The sequence below is a fragment of the Lagenorhynchus albirostris genome, chromosome 20 (genome assembly GCF_949774975.1).
Source record: "Lagenorhynchus albirostris chromosome 20, mLagAlb1.1, whole genome shotgun sequence".
Classification (NCBI taxonomy): domain Eukaryota; kingdom Metazoa; phylum Chordata; class Mammalia; order Artiodactyla; family Delphinidae; genus Lagenorhynchus; species Lagenorhynchus albirostris.
The window spans coordinates 48,607,939-48,631,057 of NC_083114.1; the positions used below are offsets into that span (position 1 = coordinate 48,607,939).

At 53.2% G+C, this 23,119-nt stretch overlaps 1 protein-coding gene across 2 annotated transcripts in view; it reads left to right on the top strand.

The window, feature by feature from the left end:
• The first annotated feature begins 258 nt into the window (after positions 1 to 258).
• Positions 259 to 23,119, top strand: part of SLC38A10 (solute carrier family 38 member 10) — a 42,492-nt gene continuing 19,631 nt past the window's right edge. For both annotated transcript variants that reach the window (XM_060132751.1, XM_060132750.1), the window contains exons 1-10: positions 259 to 660; positions 3,299 to 3,416; positions 8,942 to 8,987; positions 9,795 to 9,888; positions 10,092 to 10,235; positions 11,165 to 11,289; positions 13,976 to 14,078; positions 15,111 to 15,293; positions 17,572 to 17,683; positions 18,545 to 18,651. In XM_060132751.1, the coding sequence (XP_059988734.1) occupies positions 562 to 660; positions 3,299 to 3,416; positions 8,942 to 8,987; positions 9,795 to 9,888; positions 10,092 to 10,235; positions 11,165 to 11,289; positions 13,976 to 14,078; positions 15,111 to 15,293; positions 17,572 to 17,683; positions 18,545 to 18,651 (1,131 nt within the window). In that variant the 5' untranslated portion in view covers positions 259 to 561. The remainder of the gene's footprint in view (positions 661 to 3,298; positions 3,417 to 8,941; positions 8,988 to 9,794; positions 9,889 to 10,091; positions 10,236 to 11,164; positions 11,290 to 13,975; positions 14,079 to 15,110; positions 15,294 to 17,571; positions 17,684 to 18,544; positions 18,652 to 23,119) is intronic.

Consider the following 23,119-nt stretch of genomic DNA (forward strand, 5'->3'; position numbering starts at 1 on the left):
GCTCAGGATCCCAAGTCCACAGGAGGATTAGCGGGGCGCTGGGACAGGTGAGCGGCCGCCCGGCCCCGCCCCGCATGCCCTACCCTGCAGACCCAGCCCCCACCTCTCATTGGTTTGCGCCTCGTCAAGCCCCGCCCCCAGGCCTCGCCCTCCCGCCTTCCCCAGGCCCCGCCTCCGCAGGCTCCACCCAGGCCCGCCTCTCGTCTTGAGAGCCTTGCCCGAGCCCCGCCTCCTTGTCGTCACTTCCGGGAAGAGGAGCCCGCGGAAGGCGGAAGTGTGTGTGCCAGGGGGGCTGCGAAGCCGGGCTGAGGTGTTCCTGACTGGCACCCCGCGGCTGCTCTGGGTCTGGGCGTGGGGACACGCGGGTGGTCAGCGAGAGCCAGCGGGGAACGAAGCCATGAGGCGGCCGCGGGGTCTGGCGGGGTCTGGAGGTTGACTGCTCCCGCCGCCTTCCCGCGAGGCCGCCTCCTCCAGGCAGCCACCCGTTCCCCTCAGGGTCTCGCGCCCCGCCGTCGTCCCGGCGCCTTGGACTGGGGCTCCCGGGCCCCCAGCCCCCACGCTATGACTGCGGCCACCGCCTCCAACTGGGGGCTGATCACGAACATAGTGAACAGCATAGTAGGTGTCAGTGTCCTCACCATGCCCTTCTGCTTCAAACAGGTGAGTCCAGTGGGCAGTGGTCGCCGCCCTCGCCGCCCCGGGCTCATCCCCTCACGGGAACTAGGGCTGGGGGAGGCGGCCCTGCAGCTCTTCCGCCTCGGGACTGCAAGAGAAACCGAAGGAATTTCCTCAGTGAAAAACTTAAGCACAATTAATAACAGACCGAAGTGCAAGTGTAGCAAAAGAAAATGATCCTTCAAAAATGGAAAGTGACCACAGGATTCAGTGTTCTTTTTCTTTACTATTATTTTTTAAAACTCTGACCTGACTGCACTTGTATTCAGAAGCACACAAGTCAAACCCCCAGGCCCTGGAACTAGATTGGGGTGTTGGTTACAAGGTGATTACTAAATTCTCCAGAGTGTACGCTTAAGATCTCTGCGTTTCACTGTATGCCAATGTTACCTTGATTGAAAAAATCTGAAATGTTAAAAAATTGGTGTCATCCCAACATTAAATACTGCATGAAAGAAACTCACCTTTTTTTTTTTTTGAAACTCACCATTTTTGAGGTGTGAATTCATTTGGCTTCTGTTTAATTCACAAATAGACAGGCATTTGGTACGTTAGAAAAGGGAGATTGATGGAATTATCAAATTGGGTAACCTCTTTCCTAAAAATGAACTTCTTAGCTTCCTGTGTGCCACGGTGGAGGTGCCGCTCCACCTGCCTCCTAGGACAGGAGCTGTCCACTACCTGGGTTGCTTAAGGCTGGGGGAGGAGGAGTGGGACACCAGAGAAGAACAGGTGGCCAGCAAGGCTTCAAAGACCACTCTTATATGATGAAACCAAATAGGTGGAAAAAAGTGAAAATAAGATGGACATTTTGGAACTGAAAATGGGCACCAGTCGTTTAATTTTAGATTAAGACTTTGCATTTTTCATATTTAGCATCTTTTGGATAAAACTAACAAAAAGAAAGAAAATGAGTTTATGGTTCCCATGTGAGTGGTTGATCTGACTTGGTTGGTGAGCATGTTGGCAGGAGGACAGAGACTGCAGGCCTATGTGGAAGGCCACGCTGGCGGCTTCTAGAAGCCCTGGGGCAACATCTGTGTCTCGGTATGTGAATCCCAGTGTGAGCCAGCCACCTCTGTTTCTGGAAGGACTACATGTCCCAGCGTGCGTTGCGACTTGCCTGGCGCAGAACTGCATCCTGGGATGTGTAGTTGGCTGGTCCTGCGTCTGTAAATGCAGTGCTGTCATCCTTGATGCCTGTCTGTCAAGTGCCACCATGGTAGGGCTCTGGTGATTCAGATTTGAGTATCTGCCATGTGCTGGGCACGAGGCCCCTGCCAGAGCATTTAAACATGGGCCAGGCTGACTTGCCTGGGGAAGAGCTTAGAGGTGGGGGTCTGCATGCAAGCCAAGACCTGGAAGTGGTTTGCCCTGCCCCGAGGGCCTGGCTGAGTTAGGACACTCTCACCCATCTCTCAGCATCTTCTCCGTGAGAAACCGTCAGCCAGAACACAGTGTGAGGCCAATGGGCAATTTGGAGATGTGTGTTTTGATCTGGCAGCCAGGTCATTTAAAGAAAGTTTTGGTTTGCATTTTTTGTTTGTTTGGTTTTAGTAATTTGGGTACTTTTCCAAAAGAATTAACATTTTATTGAAGTGTAACATGCGTATAGAAAAGTGGACACATTTTAGGTGTACTCTTGATGGATTTTCCTAACGTTAACAAACACATGTAGCCAGTTCCCAGCTTAAGGAGCACGGCATTGCCAGCACCCTCCAGCCCTGCCTTCTTACTGAGGGTCCCCCTCCTACCCCCAGTACCACAGGTCAGTGTTGCCAGATTTTAACTTTACGTGAATGGGTCATGTTGGTACATTTCGATGTCTGGCTAGCATTCCTCAATTTATCTGTTTTTAACCTTTACTAGGCAGGCATGGTGTTTCCTATTTGGAGTGCTTTGGAACTTGTGCACAGGCTTTGACCCCGTGGACGCATTCTGTGGGGTGGTGACCTGCGTGCAGGAGAGCTGGGTCGTGGGCTGTGTGTGCGTTCCGCTCTGCTAGATGCTAGTAGGACAGTTGGTTGTTTCTTCAGTTTTTGGATTACAGATAAACCTGCTGTAAACATTGGCATGCAGGTTTGTGCATGAACACATGTTTTCATTTCTTTTGGGTAAATACCTAGGAGTGCAATTGCTGGTCAGATGGTGAGTGTCTGTTTAACTTATAAGAAAGGCGTAAATGTCATTTTTAATCTCTTCCTTCCAGAATGTGTTTATCACTCGTAGCTGTTGATCCAAGTGGCTGGAAGGTGGTTTGCTGTAGGGTGTCTGCAGGGAACTGGGGAGACTGGCAACCCCTTGCTGTTCCTTGAGACTCTGGGAGGGGCTGGGAAGGAACCAGTGTCCCTGGTGCTCTTTTGGGGTCATGCACAGGCTTTATGTCTTTGGACAGAACCTGTGGCCACCACATCCAGGAAATTGTCCTTTTAATGCTAGGAACCGCTGCCCATAGGCACGGGAACTAAACAGAGCTGGGGCCTCGTGTCTAGGGGGCGGGGGCCGTGGGGAGGGCTGTTGGTCGTAGCACATGCTACGTAGCACATGCACATGTTCAGTGTGAGAGGTAAAGATGCCGGGTAGCTTTATTTTGTTAACATCTCTTTCTCTCCCAACCCTACAGTGTGGCATCGTCCTGGGGGCCCTGCTCTTGGTCTTCTGTTCTTGGATGACGCACCAGTCGTGCATGTTCCTGGTGAAAGCCGCCAGCTTGAGCAAGCGGAGGACCTACGCTGGCCTGGGTGAGTGCATCGCCTCCCCAGGGAGCGCTGGACCTTTCTCAGTACCTTCTTAAGAAGTGCAGTGGTTTGGGCCTTATTTTTTTTTTTTTTTTTTGGCCGTACATGCGGCACGTGGGATCTTAGTTCCCTGACCAAGGATTGAACCTGTGACCCTTGCATTGGAAGCATGGAGTCTTAAACACTGGACCGCCAGGGAAGTCCCTGGGTCTTATTCTTTTAATTACTTTTCTTCCACTTTATTCTTTATTCCTTTGAACAGCAGTTTCTTATTTTAAAATTTAATGCAATTAAAAAAAAACTGTTAACATCAACACATATTTTAAAATTGAGGTGATACTCATTCTCCTGTCTCCCCTTTATGCATATCCACACAGAGAGCCCTCTCTCAGTTCAGGCAGCCTCAGCAGCCTCCGCTCCTGTGCCCAAGAGTCCCCAGAACCTTCCTTCCGAGCTGCCTGACTGGGATCTTGCTGCACATCCCCACTTTGAATGCCATGGGCACACTGTCCTTGGGCTCGGGTTTGTAGCTGGGAGCAAGTCACCATCTCCTCAGTGCCGTCCTCTGTTTCCTGTTGTTAGTTGCAATTTCGTTTCCTCTAGATTTTTCTTGCTTCCTTTGATTTCAGCCGAGGCAGAGAAGGCTGTGCTTTCCGCCTCCTTTCAGTTTGACTATTTCCTGGGAAACTTGGCTCTGAGGGCAGGGTCCCTCACTCTCCTGCCCACCTCAGGGTGATGTGTGCAGGCTGCATTCTCTCCACTGCCTCGGAACTTTCAGCTCTGCACTCCATTCTGGGGATACGTGGTGTGGGTGTTGAAATACCAATGCACGTGGTCTCAGGAGCCGGCCCTGAGCACTTCTAGGGAAAATTCCTGTCCTCTGGCTGGAAGTCTCTGACCCTCCAGCTAGTGTGTGGCCAGGATGCTGCGTCCACTCGTGGAGGGCCTGGTTGGGCCCTCAGCTCACAGCTCTCACGGCAGAGAGGAGGCAGCAAGAGGAAATGGTGTGCAGAGTTCCAGGGGCCAAACAAAATAAAAACATCTGCAGGCCCCACATGTGGGCTTTTGGCAGCGTGACCTCTGGTTTCCTTCCAGTCTGCCTACTTTGCATTGGCATGGAGGTACTTACATTTGTTCTGGCCTCAAAACTGAAGGGCTGCTTCCTTCTCTCTCCGTTCTGATGAGAATGGTGATGTCAGACCTTTTTTATTCTTTAAGTTTTTTTTTTAAGTAATCAATTTATTTATTTATTTTTGGCCATATTGGGTCTTTGTTGTTGTGTGCAGGCTTTTCTCTAGTTGCAGCAAACAGGGGCTACTCTTCGTTGCAGTGCGTGGGCTTCTCACTGCGGTGGCTTCGCTTGTTGCAGAGCACAGGCTCTAGGCGCGCGGGCTTCAGTAGTTGTGGCATGTGGGCTCAGTAGTTGTGGCTCATGGACTCTAGAGCACAGGCTCAGTAGTTGTGGCGCATGGGCTTAGTTGTTCCGTGGCATGTGGAATCTTCCCGGACCAGGGCTCGAACCCGTATCCCCTGCATTGGCAGGCACATTCTTAACCACTGCGCCACCAGGGAAGTCCCTGTCAGACTCTTATAATGCTATTGGAGTCATTTGGGGAAGTGAAATTCATCAGCTAAATTTGCGCCCCGCCCCACCCCACACATGAGACCAAATTCTACTTGGGATTAAATGTGCTCCTGGGCAGGTTCCTTCCTCCGTCTGTGGGGCCATGGCCTTTAGGGTGACTCTTTCTCCTCACTGAGGGTTCCTGTAGCAGACATCCCACGAAGTGCTTGGCTGTGCCCTGAAAGAGGATGGGTGACCCTGGCCTGGGCAGGCCGTGGTTTTTGACAGCTGCCTGTCTGAGTATTCTTAGAAAGTCCCTGAGAAGGCAAACTGGTTTGGCTAGTTGTGAAAGATTGAAGAAAACTATCCATGGACACCCTTCTGCATGGCTGGCTAGGGCTTCTACCTTTAACTGCTTGTGGTGACTGCAGCCCAATTCTAACTGCTAGAAGCAAAAAGGATCAGAAACCACCAGTGGTCTCTGGTTATGTCTTTGGTACCAAACAAGATGGCTCAGTTGTGTGAACTTCCACAGTCCCCCAGGCCCAGCCTGCAGCATGAGCTGCCCTTCATCTTGGCTCTGTCTTGGCATAGTCTCAGAAATGGACAGGCCCCACCGCTTGGAAAGGAGCCCTAGACAGGAAGAGATGGGAATCTCTCGGACCCTGTGGGCCAGCAACCCTCCCACACTTCCTGAGCCACCTCCTGCTGCCTGCAGGCCTTTCTCTTGGCCTCTGCCTTCTCCTGGCCCAGAGCTTGCGCTGCAGCCAGAGAAGGTGGCCCAGGAGGAGAGTGCTCACTGCATCCTCGTGCCTCGGGCCTGGGGAAATACAGTCTCTGTCAACGGAGCCCCCAACACATGTTGTCTGCTGGGCCCATGGGCATCAGGCAGGTGGGGGTCAAGGAGATGGACAGACCTGGAGACAGTGCAGGCCATGGTGCGGAAATTCCTAGAAAGGCTTTCGCAGCTTGAACAAATAACCTTTTTAAACTGTCCACGCTCCGAGGAACGGGTCGGTGGTTTTCTAGCGTTTGAGTTTGCGATATTTCTGTTTGGTCCCTCCCTGGAAATAACCATAGCTCTGCTCACTCCGCTCTGGCCAGTGCGTAGGCATCGCTGGAGAATGAACTTTGCCAGTTTGGGGAAATAAACACTGGTGGATTTTTTATTGGTGTTTTGTGTGTGTTTTTGTGGTATCTTGTTTGCTGCTTATGGGCTGGTCCACTTCTTACCTGCTCCTCCTTTGCCCTGCATGGCCTACTTTTGAGTGGACTTTTCAAACCCCATTTTCAGAAGATATACAGCTATGTCAGATAGTCAACTGCCCCTAGAAGTCGTGGCCCCCTCGAGGCCACTCTGACCCGGGCCCTGCCCGAGGAGGGTGGCCGGGCCTCGCCGCCACCTCGGAGTGCTCAGTTGTGCGCAGCAGATGCTCTGGCACCATGTCTGTGGTCCTGTCAACCGCCCGCCTGGGTTTCTGTGGCCCTGGTCAGCCTGCTGCCCGCTCATGGGTTGGGTGGGGCCTGCAGAGGACCTGTCCCTCCCTACCTGTCTGCGGTTGCGTGACCTGTACCTGTGGATACTTGGCTTGGGAAATGAGGGTCGTAAAACCAACCTTTCTAACACCCAGGATTCTCTGCACCCCCTACCCCTCATTTATCCAGCAAATGCTCATCACCCCCTGGCGGATGGCCTGGCTCTGGGGAGGGCTGGGTTGAGGTCATCACCCTCAGCTTGAACAGCACGATTTGCTGCATGCTTCCCCGCTCTGCCTGCCGGGCAGGAGGCTTTGGACTGTGGGTGGTGAGTATGGGAGTGGGGCTGGGGTCCCACACTCAACGAGGCGGGCTAAGAGTCAGTTCTGTGTGCACAGCGGCCATGGAGCCGTGAGCGAGGCCATGGCCCCAGGAGGACGAGCTGAGCCAGCGTCTCCGGGGAGACTGGAGAGCCCCTCCTGACACCAGTCCTGGCTCCGCACCTGGTGGGAGTGCCGGCTCCTGGCCCCCATGAGGCCTGGCCCGTGAGCCGCAGCGAGCCTATCACAGATGGAGAGGGAAGGCCCGACCCAGGAGCGTGGGGAAGGGACGCACCTTCTCAGAGACCACCCCGCACACTCCTCCCAGCCTCTCAGGGCAGGTCTGGTGCTGTGGTTCTGGCCCAGAGGGGCAGGAGGGCAGTCCCCGGCTTGCCAGGCAAGAGGCTGAGGGCCGGGGGGCTGCCAGGTATTTGTATCTGTGACTCGGGATTAGAGGTTACTGAGGGATGGACACTTGAAATGGTGGGTGGGGTGTGTGTGGGGCTGGCCCAGGTGAGGAAAGGGTGAGAACGGGGCTGGAACCACAGGCCGTCTCAGCACAAGCAGCAACTTGGGGGCAGCCCTGTGAGGGTGTCGTTCTAGGAACCAGTCGAGTCTTTCTGGGTGACGAGGTGCCACCTCCCGACTTGACCTCTGGCTTCCTGGAGCAACATTAGCTTCCTCTGTCCAGAATGCAGGTGTGTTCTGGAACTTTCTGTGGCAGGGTGCTCTGAGCATTTGGAATACGCTGAGATGCTCAGCTTCTTTTTGGAGAAGGAAAAGGAATGGGATGGCTGGGTCCCAGGCACCTTCACGTTTGGGGCACCGGGCTCTGTGTCTTAGATGAACCTGAGGTGCGAGTGTCTGTGCAGTAGTCAGACAAGCTGGGAGGCTGGAGTGACCTCCCCAGCAGAGTTGACCCCCTTTGCTTCTCAAGGCCACCTGCCCTGTGGCTGTGTAGCCCGGGTCAGGTGCCACGCTCACTTGCTTTTGGCAGTGTCATGCCTTTTCCTAAGTAATTTGAAAGTAACAAGCATCTTTGGACTCATTCATATCAGTCGGCCTTCATGTTCCCTACTTTCCCAGTCTCCTGGGTGGCCCTGGCGCTGTGTGAGGGAGGGACAGGGGCAGGAAGCTGGGGCTGTGCTGTCACACGCACCCCCTTCTGCTTGCTCCTGGGAGACCAGAGCTTCTCTCTGCTCTCGTCCTGCTGGACTGTGGGGATGGGACACAGGGGTTCCCGGCCACTGTTAGGTCCTGGGAGGGACCTGCTGAGTCAGCTCTTAATCTTGCTTCTGCTAGAAGCAGCTCCACTGTCAGGAAGGAAGGGCAGAGGGGCTCCTCTCCGCTGTAGGACGCACTGTTCACCAGCAGGGCAAGTGGGGGCAGGCCCGAATGCACTTGTCCCGTCCTGTCCCAAAGTACCACATCTGAGATTTTCTTCTGAAATCACAGAGGAGACATAGCGGCCCTTAGCCAGGTCCCCTTGGTGTGGCTGTGAAAACCAGATGTACTGGGGCTAGGCTGAAAGCCCTCCTGGGCACCCCCTACCCCTGTGCAGCTCCTGCCCCAGGCAGGCCTCTTTCAGCTTCCTTCACAGCTGCCCGGCTTGCCCAGAGATAAACTGTTACTTCGCTGGGATCGTTTTTCTTGTCTTTTTTTCTTTCCTTTTCTTTTCTCTCCTTTTTTTTTGTGTGTGAGAAAACCAACCCACACTGGCTTTGTTCTTATTTGCTGTGATTCTTGTTGAAGGTAGATCTGAAAAAGAGTATGGGACCAAGATTTTAAAATACCCCCTTTAGGGCTTCCCTGGTGGCACAGTGGTTGAGAGTCCGCCTGCCGATGCAGGGGACACGGGTTCGTGCCCCGGTCTGGGAAGATCCCACATGCCGTGGAGTGGTTGTGCCCGTGAGCCATGGCCGCTGAGCCTGTGCGTCCGGAGCCTGTGCTCCACAACGGGAGAGGCCACAACAGTGAGAGACCCGCGTACCGCAAAAAAAAAAAAAAATAAATAAAATAAAATATCCCCTTTACATCCATGGAACTCCAGACGTGCAGGTTTTTGTCAAATTGCCTTTCACAGCTTTTATTAGTAACATTTTTACTGATGTGCTTCTCCCACTGTTGGACTGAGCTGTTCATTTTCTCCCCCACCCTCTGCCCACTAGCGTTGCACGCCTACGGAAAAGCAGGGAAGATGCTGGTGGAGACCAGGTAGGTGGTGCCATTCTGTTGGGGTAATTCTCTCTGTTCTTCACCTGTGGCCAAAGAGAAACTGGAGGATTGTTACACAATGAGCCGTATGTTTTAGATGCGGATTGGTTCATAGCTTAAAATATTTCTCTGAAGTGTTACTTACTAAATAGTTGAAAGTTCAGTTTATTGTACTCTTAAAATGATTAGTGTCAAGGCTGAAAGCCTTATTTAAGTCTTACTAAGAAAAATATAAAAATGGAAAACCCAGGGAACATAGCGAGGGGGCGCTCCCACGGCTGCACTTCATCTCTTGGTTCTGTTCCTGAAGCTCGTACGCACCCCCCACCCCGCCCCCTGCCCCAGACACTGTTGCATAAAGGTGGCATTAAACTCATATTCTCCCTTTGGAGTAAAATTTTATGAGATGAAAAAATGGCTGGGAAATTGCACTTTTAGGCTTCTAAATTAGGGAATTGCAAACTGAAAAGGATAACCTTTTCTAAAGCAGTCGATTGTTCTTTTAACTTGTCTAACATCACAGTGCATTTTTGTAGCACCTGAAAGAACTTTTGGAACCTCCTGTGGAGAGAAAAATGTAATGCCACATAAAGAAGAGTTCAGTGTTACTCAATATTCATTCTGAGTAAAATAGCAAACTCCACAGCCAAACCCTGTAAACCGCTGAATGTTGATACCACGTCTCCCACTCAGCCCCTCCCTTGGGTTGTTGCGTGTCAGCGGCCACCCAGCAGGGATGGGGGCACGTCTGGGGCTCCCCGGGACCCTGGTGCTCAGCTCTCAAGCCCGCGCCTGCCTTCCTTGCAGCATGATTGGGCTGATGCTGGGAACCTGCATCGCCTTCTACGTTGTGATTGGCGACTTGGGGTCCAACTTCTTTGCTCGGCTGTTTGGGTTTCAGGTAAGGACATCTGCAGGTGCGTTGGAAGGCTTGTGGCTGCTTGCGTGGCAGCCCAGGGACACTGTTTAAGTCCACATCTCAGACGGGTAGTGGGAGGGGGGCCGAGACCAGCATGCTGTGTGGTGAAGGGCCTTGGGTCAGTTCCGGGGCTCTGGGTGGGAAACCCAGGGATTAACTGGGGCAACGCCTGGCGCTCCCTGCAGGTCACGGGCACCTTCCGCATGCTCCTGCTCTTCGCAGTGTCCCTGTGCATCGTGCTGCCACTCAGCCTGCAGAGGAACATGATGGCCTCCATCCAGTCCTTCAGCGCCATGGCCCTCATCTTCTACACCGTGTTCATGTTCGTGGTGAGTGTTGGGCTGCCAGCTGCCTTCCAAGGATGACAGGAAGGTGCTGCAGAATCGTCCACAGGGGCGCGGTGGATAGACAGGGCCGGCAGGGGAGGGGAGGCCTCCAGGGCAGGGAGTGAAAGTGTGATGCTCCTCAGTTCACGAAAGACCTTTCATATGGGGTTTGTGGCCAGGAGTCAGGAGGCCAGCCTTTTGTCACAAGGGGGCGAGCAGCTGTTTTCCAGTGAGTGTTTATCACAGGCTGGGGGTGGGATACGGCGTGGAGTTGACACTCAGGGTGCCCCTTTCCTCCCAAGCCTGGGAGGCCCTCAGTGGGAGCCCCTGGGCCTGAGCTCCTGATCAGTCCTGCGGGAGCAGAACGTGAGAATCTGTGCAGTGGGCTTTCCTTAGAAGACCAAGCACCCGGCGGTGTTCCCAGCGTCCCTTGGCTGTGAGGGCCAGCCCAGTGACCATTCCCCTCCTTTCCAGACAGCCCTGTCCTTGATGGGTTTGTCTTTTTTTTTTTTTTTTTTTTTTGATGGGTTTGTCTTTTAAATCATGTCCATGCAGGACTGGCAAGGACCTGCCAGGTTGGGGGACTGTCCTGTCCCGGAGGCGACTGGGGCCCACCAAGTGGGCCTCGTTGCTTACCGTCTGCGCTAAGCATCCCTGGACAGGCAGCTGCCCCCGATGTCAGGAGGCCCTGCAGCATGCGCTTCTCTGGGCAGCACCCGGCCAGCTTGCAGCACAGCAGAGGGCGGTGGCCCCGGGACCGTGCACCACCCCCGGCCCCTCCAGCTGGTGGCACCAGGCGGCACTGTGCCAGAGGCTGCAGGCTGTCTCTTTCCCACTGTGGTGCAGGCAGCATCCATTCTTCGCCTGGCTCTGGCCTGAGTCCCACCTGTGTCTGCTGTCTGGTGCCAAGCTCCGCTTTCTTCTCCTCACAGATCATGCTCTCCTCCCTCAAGCACGGCCTCTTTGGTGGGCAGTGGCTGCGGCGAGTCAGCTACATCCGCTGGGAGGGTGTCTTCCGCTGCATCCCCATCTTTGGCATGTCCTTTGCCTGCCAGTCGTAAGTACTGCCTGCTCCCAGGGCCCTGGGTGTGAGTGTGTTATGAGGTGGGGCTATGATCCTGGGAGAGGGAAGCACTGTTTTGTTCAGTGGTTGATCCAGGCCACGAGGAGTAATGTGTTCTTCACCGTGGCCTTCCTGCTTTGGGTTCAGGGTGGGAGTTAGATGTTTAGTGAGGGAGAAATCGACTTTATTCCCAAGATGTGTTGCCGGCACGTTGGTGAGAGCGCCGAGTTTGCCAAATCCCCCACGAGTAGAGTTGGCTGTGGGGAACACAGAACAGCCCCAAACCATCTGACTCACAGAGTCCCGAGCATTTTGCCAGAATTTAGCTGCTCGTGTGAGAATATTTAAGAGGAAATTGCACAAACATTGACTTCAGACTGCCGCTGGGATGCTTTCGGAGGCCTGTGTGTGTGCGCGTGCACGTGAGCAGGCGTGCGCTCTCCGGCACGCAGGGCTTTGTAAATGCAGAGCAGCTATTTCCCTAATTCCAGCAGCCTTATCTTCTCTACCAAATGACAGGAGCCTGTGATTCATGCCCAGTCAGGTGGTAACCCGCTCAAAAGAGAGGCATAAATCCGGCGGGGATAGGAAGGGACCATCGGTGGCGGGGGGCTGGCAGAGCAGCCCCCCACAACTCTACGGGCATCAACTGTGCCAGTCGTAAACTAATGTGACAGATGAGACTGTTCAGACTGCTGTGTTTACACCCACACGCGAGATCCAAATCGTGGTTTCCCACTTCTCGTCTCTCTTGGCAGCTTGGTTTCCACCAGAACACTCTCCACTCTTGCTGTTTAATGTCCCCGTTACAATCAGTGACAGAAGTTACATCCTTTTGCCATGTACCTAGTTACCGGTTGTCCTTTTTGTCTGAGTTTGCTTCTTTGAAAATAAACCCTGGTCGGGCTTTTGGTGGTGGCTGCTCTGTAGTCAGGCACGTCTGCTGGGTTTGGTTCTCAGGTGGAATTATGGGTTCCGGAGGGGTTGTGAGCACATGTCCCGTCTGCTGCTCATGGAGGGCACGGGGCCTGCAGAGGCACTCACGTTCCCTAGGGAGCGGTGCTGAGGGGTGCAGAGCTGGGGGCATCCAAGGGCAGAGACGGCTCTTCCCTCCCCTGCAAGTCTGCCCCAGAGCACGTGTGGGGCGGGGACCTTGCTGCTCTTGCCGAGTGACCACGGGCCCGGCTGTGTGGCTGGTCTCCCCATCCTGGACAGGCCGTGCCTCCACTGTGGCATCACTGTGTGGCCCTTTCTGGTCTGACTTCGCAGTAAATGAGTACGTGTTGGTGCAGGACCACTTGGCCCTGCGGCCCAGAGAAGCTCGGAGAGAGCACTGAGCACATGGAGGCCCAGGCTGTGCAGGGAGACAGGTGGACTCCTCTGACTCAGGTAAACTGAGTCACAGGGCTGCTCAGCGAGGTGGGCAAGTGCTCTGTGGGTGCTGGGTTGGCCCACCACAGGGGTCTGGCTGCCCCCATCAGGGGTCCTTGGGGCCCAGGCAGGATGGGAGCAAGGCGGGGACCGTGGTCGTTCCACACGCATCCATCCCCACTTTCAGGGCACAGCCGCCTCCCCTCAGTGTCAGTGGCTCTTGGGCAGGGACTTCTCCCTGTGTGCTGGGGGCTGGGGCTCCCTGGCATGGACCCCACTCTGGTGCAAGGAGCTGGTCAGCACCCAGATGATGGTGCCAGTTCCCCTGCAGGTCCTCTGCCGCCTCCCTGGGCTGCATGGGCGTGTGGCCACCCGCTGCCCTCTGCCGGGCCGAGGTGAGGACAGCTGTCTGCTGTGACCCCTGCCCACTGGGGGTAGCTGATGGGATGGTGTGCAGGGCCGGGGGATGGTGCCAGCTTCTGCCGGCCAGGCCTCCCCCATCCTCATCCTTGTCGTTTGCTGTTAATAACGTTAGCGGGTCCTCTTTGTTCTCCTTTCACTTTTTTAAAGGCGGTTTTGGGATTTGGCTCCACTGACTATTGTGGTTTCATTTATGTTCTGACGCGCCCCCTCCCGGCCTCCCGCGTGGCGTGACCGCTGGCCCCGTCTCCCTTGGTGCTGAGCCTGAGCCTTCAGCATAGCGTCACCCTGCTTTCTCCTCTCAGGGCTGCACAGGAGACCCCCGTCACCCCCCTGCCCCTTCCTGTTTGCCTCCGTGGGGCCCACGTCTCGCAGGTGCAGGGTCCCTGCCTGCTGTTTGCAGAGAGCCTGCATGGACGCATCCCTCCCAGGCCTGGCGGCACTGCCCTGCTGGCTGTGGGCCGTGGGACTGAAGCCACTCTTCCCGTCGCAGAGCTGGGTCCACGCCGGCTCTGAGCCCCTCGCTGAGGCGCTGAGATGGGCAGGCAGCCCGGCTTGTTTGTTTAACTTTCCATTCTTTTGACAGCGATGCTCTGAACCGCTTCCTGCTTCCCCTGTAAACACGGGGTGCTTCAGCCCAGCCCGGAGCGGTCACGCTCCTGCTGCAGTGGAACAAACGGCCTTTCATCCTGTGGCACTTCTGAAATGTTTACAGAGATCACGTTCAGGGAGGGCTCTGAGTACTGTCTGTAGTATTGTGAGAGCTCGGCCTCGGCTCCAGTGGTGGCCAGCGTGGTGGGAAGGCAGGTGTTGGAGACTCGGCTGGGGCTCCGGGGGAGGTGTGTCTGTCTCTGGAATCGGCTCCGTGAAGTCGCTCATTTTTATACAGCCAGGTCCTGCCCACCTATGACAGCCTGGATGAGCCATCAGTGAAAGCCATGAGCTCCATCTTCGCCTCCTCCCTCAATGTGGTCACCACCTTCTATGTCATGGTAGGAACCCTTTCACACCCCACCCCCTTGCACAGTTCCTCCAGTCCCCCAGCGCAGGCCTGCCCTCTCTCCTTCCCATCCCAGTGCCCGCTCAGCTCCAGGGCCACCTGTGAGCCCGCTCCCCAGGTGGTGGTGTTGTCCCCATCCCGGGAGGAGCGTGGGTGCCTCAGCGCAGGGCCTGGAGCCTCCCCAAGAGCTCTGCTGATGTGCTGTAGAAAGGTGGTCCATCAGTGAGAAGTGGGAGACAGTGAAATAGCAGAGAAAGGATATCACAGGTTCCAGCCCACAGATGCAGATACAGTTCATGTTTTGGGAGATTTTCCCTCCAGTCTTCTTAATTCTCCTCTTTGTTGTTGTTGTTGTTTTTTTCCCCCCGGTACGCGGGCCTCCCAGTGCTGTGGCCTCTCCCGTTGCGGAGCACAGGCTCCGGACGCGCAGGCTCAGCGGCCATGGCTCGCAGGCCCAGCCGCTCCGCAGCATGTGGGATCCTCCCGGACCGGGGCACGAACCCATGTCCCCTGCATCGGCAGGCGGACTCTCAACCACTGCGCCACCAGGGAAGCCCCTTCGTTGTTTTTTTACATGGCAAATAGAGATATAAATTCACTGAGAGTCTGGCTTGTTTCCCTGAACTTTGTGGTTCCACCATTCTTGTTGGTTTTTACAAATGGTCCGTCAGATTGTTGTCCACGCTGAGCCTGAGCTCGTGGGGACCTTGATTTACCCCATGGTTTGGGTTTTGAGCCAGATTAAGTCCAGCCCCTCTGCGGGGCTCATGGGGCATTCCGATGCTCCCTTTCCATGCAGGCAGCTCCCTTCTCTTGGTGCCCTGTTGTCCAAGTGGGGAGAAGCCACATCGGACTCTCACCTTTAGACCTTCAGCCTCTGCTTGTCAAGGAGGTTGTTTACGAGCCAGGAGCTGGGGGGCCTTGGTCTTGCTGCAGCTGCTCGTGATGAGGCTCGCGGCTGTTCCGGGGAGGGTGCGCCCCTCTCACCACATGCCCCCTCCATCCCTCTGTCGTCCCCCTGCAGGTGGGCTTCTTCGGCTATGTGAGCTTCACCGAGGCCACCGCGGGCAACGTGCTCATGCATTTCCCTTCCAACCTGGTGACCGAGATGATCCGTGTGGGCTTCATGATGTCCGTGGCCGTAGGCTTCCCCATGATGATCCTGCCCTGCAGACAGGCCTTGAACACGCTGCTTTTCGAGCAGCAGGTAAGGTGCTCAGGGCCCCTCGGACGGCGTTCTGCCCGAAATTGTCTCTGCCCTGGTCTCAGTTATGTTGTCCTCAAGTGGCTTTTGCTAGTTCTTTATTTTCCTGGGCGGTAGTAGGAAGAGTTTTTCCTAGTTAAAAATTAAAAACTCCAATTAAAATGAAATCTTTTAATAGGGATCTTTTTTTTTAACCAACTTTGGAGAACAGAGCCTCAGATCAATCGGGTCGATTCCAGCAGGAGATGTGGAGTCAGGCCCAGTGTCCAAGCAGGTTAGGCTCGTGTCCTGTGACTTCCCTGCTGTCCCCCACATCGGAGAAGTAGCAGGAAATCAGGGGCTTGCTTCAGCACAACCCTGTGGGAAAGGAGTGGTTGGGAACTCAGAAGAGCTGGTTTAACTGACAGGAGCTGATAATGGCTGGCCGGGTGGGCAGATGAACGCTGGGCTCAGGCCACCATTCTCTTTACATTTGTGTAAGGGAAAGTTTTGATAATTTGACAAAGGACATCTGAACCTTGGGAGAGGCTGAGTTTTGTTTGCTGTCGTGTGTGTAGGCCCAGCACCATGTAGTCCTGTGTAAGCAGTTTTCCAAATGTACAGTGGGAACCCACATTCCCCTGGCTCTCTAACTCCTGCCCGGTTGACAACAAGAGGTGCAAGTGTGGTAGCTCGTGCCCAAGGGCGAGGGCATGGGGTTGGCCCTGTCTCTCTGCGGTGGTTCTTGTGTTCCTGCCTGAGTCCTTGAGCCTGGTCTGTGGCGTCAGCCAGGACTCCTGGTGGCCACTTGAACTGCTTAGGCCATGGTGGCGGGGAGGGGAGAGTCTGGTAGGCAGACGGGGTGGGTGGCTGCCTAGGCCTCAAGGACAGCTGGAACTGGGCTCGTCCATGTGGCTTGGCGCATGGTTGAGGCAGCCTCCCACAGATTCTGCCACCAGGGATAACACCTTGAGGCAGAGCTCCAGTCCTGAAGAACTGGCTGCCTGCCCCACCCCTGTTAGCTGTTCAGGCACCTGGGCACCAAGCAAGGCTCTGTCCCCTGGGGGGCGCGGCAGCCTAGCTTATGCGGCCATGGGGTCCTCTGATGCAAACATGTACTTCATATCTGAACAGCATTTGTGTTTCTGTAAATAACATGTTTTTGTGATTTTTTAAATTAGAAAATCAGTAGCGGTATTAAAGGAAACGTTAATTCAAGTGGAAAACTTACCTGCATGCCTCCATCCTCATTCGAATGACCCGTTCTGCTCCCCTTGGCGTTTGTGTGCATCTCTTTGCAGATTTCCTCTCGCTGTGTTTTCTCCCATCTTTAGTCCATGTGTATCCATAGAAACCCCCAGCATCACTAAGCCCTTGCTCTCACTTCCTGTTCATTGCTGGTCTTTCACCCTTGACCTATCACGGGTGACTCTCGTGACACCCTTCCTGCATGTAGCTGCCCATTTCTTCTTCTCCTCTTGGAGTGTTTCTTGGGTAAATTTCTGTAGGTTTCTGAGTCAGAGGGTGTAGACCTAACAACCTCCCTCACTAGTCTGTCCTAAGAAAGCTGCCTGTGCAAGTCAATTCTGGATATTGGGTGCCTCCAAACTGTAGTTCTGGAAGGGTCTGAAGCTTCACTTGAGTGCTGTTTTCCTAGCCCAGCAATAGTAATCATGGCTAGCCCCTCCTGTGTGCACAGCACTGTTCTAGAAGCTTCACTCCCATCACCTCCTTTGGTCCTCACCACAGCCTGATGAGGTGCTTCCGGTGCCCCTGTGCCTATGGATGTGGAGGTGAGGCCAGAGGTGGTCTCTTTGGCTTGATTACAGCATGTAATGACTTGACTTGTCCCCTTGTCTTCTCCCTGGACGCGCCTGCTGGAGACGAGGATGGTGCAGCCGAGCCTCTCTGTGTGCATGAGGGGCCCACTGCACCCTGAAACCCACTGTGTGTCACTGTGAACTGGGGATGTGTTCTGTTTCCCGTGCTATGCAGTATTTTTAAAAATCTCTCTCACAGCATTGCTCTAAAAGGAGAACAGAAGGATTTGTTCTTCGTCTCAGAACGAAGTTGTTATTTACCACCGTAGCTGCTGTGAGGAGCAGCCTGGACCTTCCTGGGGTCCGCAGTTCTGGTTGCAGGTTCACGTTCAGGCACATCTGCCTGTGCCCAGAGTACTTGCCTGCCACCTCCCGGGCAGACCTACCTGGGGTGTTGGCAGAGCCCTTTAAGGACTTGCTCACTGCAGGGTGGACAGGAAATTGGTCACTTCAGAACCTTGTTTTTATTTTCTTTCATGTAGCAAAAAGATGGGACCTTTGCCGCTGGAGGCTACATGCCGCCCCTGCGGTTTAAAGCCCTCACCCTCTCGGTTGTGTTTGGAACCATGGTCGGTGGAATCATGATCCCAAATGGTAAGTGGGGCTGCTGCAGCGGCTGGCCTCCTGCTGGCCTGTTCTGCCCCGTGCCCCCTTCCTGCTGTTGTGCGCCCCTGCCTCAAGTCTCGTGTTCAACCAAGACGCTCAGAATCTCACCACCGTCCTCTCTGGTCAAAAAAAAGTCTAGAGACTCTTGGGCGCTTTTTTCTTTGGCCTGAGAAAGGCTTGGGAGAAAAGGCCGCAGCTTGATGTGACCACAAACACGTGGGTGGAAGCTGCGATGCGGGGTCCCCGCCTGATGTGTGAAGTTAGTGGTTATAAAGAAGCTCCTGACTGCTGACTCCTGATTTCGTTGACACGTCACCCAGGGAAAAGGGAAGGGCCCTGGGCAAGATTTCTGTTGTCCGATGTCCTGCTGCAGCACAGACAGAGCTCACTGTCCTCAGACATCGAGTGGGCCCCGCATGCCCTCCAGGGAGCGACCCCCAGGCCCCACACTCCAGGCTCCCAGCTTCCCCACGCAACCAGGACAGGCCCTGCTCAGTCACTTGCTGGGCAGCAGGTGGGGTGATGTAAGATGATCCGGCCCAGAAGCCCCCGCTGGCCGCCCAGACGCTCCGCGAGGAGCCATAACAGCGTTGTGGACCCAGCATGGGGCGGGCAGTGCTGTTAGCCTCACCTCACTGGCGAGGAAGCTGAGGTACAGAGTGGAGGGGACTTGCCTGAGGCGCCTGGCCCGACGCTGTCAGATCGGACACCCTAAGGGTCCTTGCAGGCACAGAAGGCTGTGCCCCGCTCCTCGCTGCTGTCCGGCGGCACGCGTAGATGCGCCTTAGTGGCAAGGCTCCTCACCCTGCTCGCTGGAAGCTCACCCCTCCCTGTCACTCTTGTTCCCAGTGGAGACAATCCTGGGCCTCACGGGCGCCACGATGGGAAGCCTCATCTGCTTCATCTGCCCGGCGCTGATCTACAAGAAGATCCACAAGAACTCCCTCTCTTCCCAGGTGCGTGCTGCACGGCGCTCTCAGCCCCACTCAGGGCGGGTCTGGGTCGGGGAGAGCAGGAGGCGGTGTTCTCTGAAGTTCCTGTGAACTCGTTGTGTTTCTTAGCACAAAAGGATCGTGGTCCTGTAGGTCTGAGAAACGTGGGGTTAAGGCAAGGTGAGCAGCCTTGCACCGCAGGGCCGCCGAGCCGAGCTGCTGACCACGCTTATCTGAGCATTGAGTGCTGAACCGCTTTCCCCCGCCTCTGTACAGTGACCGGATTATCTGTGTGTGCCACACGCTCACGTCCCCATCTCCATCCCCTACTGAGGACATCCACACTGTCTCGCTGGGGACTGTCTTGTTGGTGTCACCTCTCCAGTCTTTCACTGTTACAGACAATGCCAGGGTGACTATCTGTGCCCACGAGCATTTCTGTATATTTGAGAAAGTGCCTATAGGAAGCTCTCTGGGCCCCGGGATCCCTATGTCAGGAGTGGGAGCTTTCCCCCAAGGACCCGTGTGCAGGTTAGCAGCCAAGCTCTGCCTCTCCCCTCCGTCAGCCCGAGGATGGTGGCAGGTCTCGGCTGCTCTGGAGTGAAGGTGAGCATTTCTCTTTCCATGAACTGTCCGTGCTTTTTGCTCACCTTTAATGGAGTTGTTGAGCTTTTTCTTATCGGTTGATTTTGGTAAATTTTTTAGGAGCGTAGTATACATATGGCAAAACACATAATTCTCAGGTACAGCTTGATACATGTCGGCTAAGTTCCACACCTGGAACCACCTCCAGGCCAGATACAGAACATTCCAGCACTTGAAGCTTCCCTGGGGCGCCCCACAGTCTTTCCTCCACTAAGGTTACTGCCTGTCTGTCTTCTAACATTTTGGAATAATTTTACCTGCCTTTCAAGTTAGTACAAATGGAGTCTCACAGGAAGTGTCGGCGTGTGTCTAGCCTCCTTACTCAGCATCATGCCTGAGTTCCTCCGCGTTACTGCCAGGGTGGCCAGGGGTGGTTTGCCCGTCTTCCCTGCCGTGTGATTCTCCACTGTAGGAATCTACAGTCACCCAGAGCAGGGTGTCCTGGACGGGCCGTTCTGCACGTCTCTCCTGGTGCAGTGTGTGTGCACTTTTGTTCGTTATTCACCTAGGTGCGGAATTGTTGGGTCCTGAGGTTATGTCTGTCCAATTTTAGTAGATTTTGCCAGACTTTTTCCAGCTTTCCAAAGTGGTCCTCAGGCACCATATTGGAATTTTAGTTGCTTTAACATCTACTGTCCCTTTGTTAGATTCTAGCCCTTCCGATGGACGTGTAGCAGTACCTCATTTGGGTTTTAATTTGCAATTTCCAGATGACTGTTGAGCACCTTTTCATACTCTTGTTAGCCGTGTGGGTGTCTTCTTTGTGAACGCCTTTCAAGTCTTGCCCATTTTTTAACTATTGGGTTATTTTTTTCTTATTGATTTGTAGAGGTTTGTAAAAGATTCTAGATATAAGACTTTTTTCAGAAGTATATATTACAAATGTTTTGTCTCATTCTTGGCTGCCTTTTCACTTTCTAAATGACACCTTCTGATCAACAGATGTTCGTAATTTCAATGTAGTTCAGTTTTTTGAGTTTTTCTTTTGCTGTGTGCTTTTTATGTACTACTTAGGAAATTTGCTTATCCCCAGGTCCTGAAGACAGTCTACTCTGTCATACTGTAGAAGCCTTGTATTTTCTCTTTCACATTTAGATCTACTTCCCATCTGGAACGCTTGGTGTGTGGCAGGGGTCAGGGGTTGTGTTCTGTGTGACTCTCCAGTTGAGCAGCAACCCCTTGCCCCAGCGTTGCTGGGCACCGTTGTCATCAGTCACCTGTGTACGTGTGAGGCTGGGAACTCCCATTCACTGGTCTGTCGGTCTCTCCCACACTAGCGCTACACTGTGTTGGTTGCTAAGGTTTTGTAGGGAGTTTTGATGCTGGCTGCTTTAAAGATGGCCTTTCCTATTGTTGGCTGTTTGCATTTCCAACTCAATTTTATTTTTTTTAATTTTTAAAATTTTTTGACTGCACCACGCAGCATGTGGGATCTTAGTTCCCCGACCAGGGATGGAGCCCGTGCCCTCTGCAGTGAAAGTGCAGAGTCTTAACCGCTGGACCGCCAGGGACGTCCCCCAAGTCAGTTTTAGAAGTGGCTTCTCAGCTGTTGGCATTTGACTGGGATTGCATCAAACTATAGATTGAAGACTTGACATCATCATTTTGCAGTTTTTCCTAATTTCCATCCTTCTTTCTTTTTTTTTTTTTTTTGGTGATACGCGGGCCTCTCACTGTTGTGGCCTCTCCCGTTGCGGAGCACAGGCTCCGGACGCGCAGGCTCCGCGGCCATGGCTCACGGGCCCAGCCGCTCGGCGGCATGTGGGATCTTCCCGGACCGGGGCACAAACCCGTGTCCCCTGCATCGGCAGGTGGACTCTCAACCACTGCGCCACCAGGGAAGCCCCATCCTTATTTCTTATTTCACCACTGGCTTCTTTATTTATTTATGTATTTTTAATGCTAATAATATAAAATTTTAACTTTTTCTCTAACAGCAAAATCGCAAACAGAAAAAACACTGTAACGAGTTATGAGAGAGACCACAGAAAAAAGGGAAAACATTCTAGTACTTTTAATGGTACTGTTTACCTGATTTTTGGATAAAAGGCCACACATCTTCATTTTGCACTGGGTCCTATATATTAGGTTATATTAGCTCTGCTCTTGACTGCTGTGCTCCTCCTGAGGCAGATCTCAAACCTTTCCTTATCGGAACCCCCTTCTGTCTACAGCCCTTTGGGGACTCTAGCTGATTGTCACCAGTAGCTTCTTTAGATTTCCAAACTTTGGGGGATTTTCCAGGACTCTCTTGTATTTCGAGCACAGTCCCAGTGTGATTCGAGAACACAAGCTGAAGAACTTCAGTCCTCTGACATTTCTTGGGGCCCAGCAGATGGTCTATTCTGATGGCTGTTTAGCTGTCTGTAGAGTCTGCAGTTGTTGGATGCAGTATGCATCCAACATGTGGTTGAGTTGAGTTTAGTAACTGTGATTTTTAGATTTTACGTATTCTTACTGATTTTTTAATCTTCTTGTGTATCACTTATGAAAAAGGTATGACAGTTCCCACTTTAATTATAGGCTTATTTGTCTTGTTATATCAATTTTTGCTTTTTGTTTTGAAGCTATGTTATTAGGACCATACAGTTTTAAAATGGCTATATCTTACTAAACTGACCCTTTTGGTTGTGAAATGTCCCTTTTTATCTTTGGAAATGCTTCTCTCCTTATAGGCAGCCCTGTCTGAACAGTGTAGCTAATCCAGCTTTATTTGGGGTTTATATTTGCACAATATTGTTTTTATTATCCTTTCTCTTTTGATCTCTCTATGCCTTTATATTTAAGGTATGTCTCGGGTAAGAGCATTTAGTTGGCTTTTGTTTTGTTTTGTTTTGATCCATCCTGATAATAGGAGTATTTAAGACTATTTACAGTTAATAAAATTACTGATTTGGGGGGATTAAAGCTTCCGTCTTACTCTTTGTTTTCTATTTGTCCCATATGTTCTTTTTTCTGTTTCTTTTTTGCTTGCTGCCTTTTGGATAAATCAAGCATTTTAGGTATTTATTGTCTGTTCTTCCATTAGCTGCTGTACGTTTCTGTTCTACTAGTGGTTATACGAGGCAGTTTAATGTGAATCCTCGGCTTATTAGAGTTGACCATAAGTTAGTTTTTTTTGACTGTTTCCCAGATGAGGCAACTATCCAATGATATTTTAACTCCATTTACCTTCCTCTGGCCTTCGGTGCTGTTGTTTTTATGTATTTTAATTTTACATATATTTTAAACACCACAAGACATCATTATTATTGTTCAAATAGTCGGTTTGTTTATATTGATCCTTTGCACCCTCTTGGTTTTCTGGGGCCTGGTCCTGTCCCCTGACATGCTTGGTACTTTGTGTAGGTGTATGTGAGAAATCATGGAGGCTCTGGATGATGTTGTCCACTGTCCAGCAGATGGAGAGGATGGGCAGAAGGCCTGTGTCCACTTGAGGCCAATCTGTTTCAGGTTTGCCCTCACCCCTAGAGTGGAGCCCTTCCTGAGTCTCAGTGCAGTCCCCCGCAGATTGCTAACTTATCTGCTTAGCTTTCATCCTCTTGGCAACTGCTCTCTGCACGACTCTGCCCAGCTGGTGGCTGGCACGTGCCTCAGGGGAGAACTGAACACAGAACGTGGGTGCATCCTTGGAGGGTTCCTCTTCTCCAGGATTGTAGCCGCTCCGGTTCTGGCTGCCGGGGAGCCCTCACTTCTAATGCCTGGGGCCCAGTCTGTGTGTCTGCAGGCTCCAGGGCTGTTCAGCACTGCTGACTGGGAAAAGCCTGGCCTGGTGGCCCCTCGGTGCTTATCTGTTCTCTGGAGTCTCTCACCCTTCAAGTCTTAGCTGCTGAGGTTGTTCACCAGT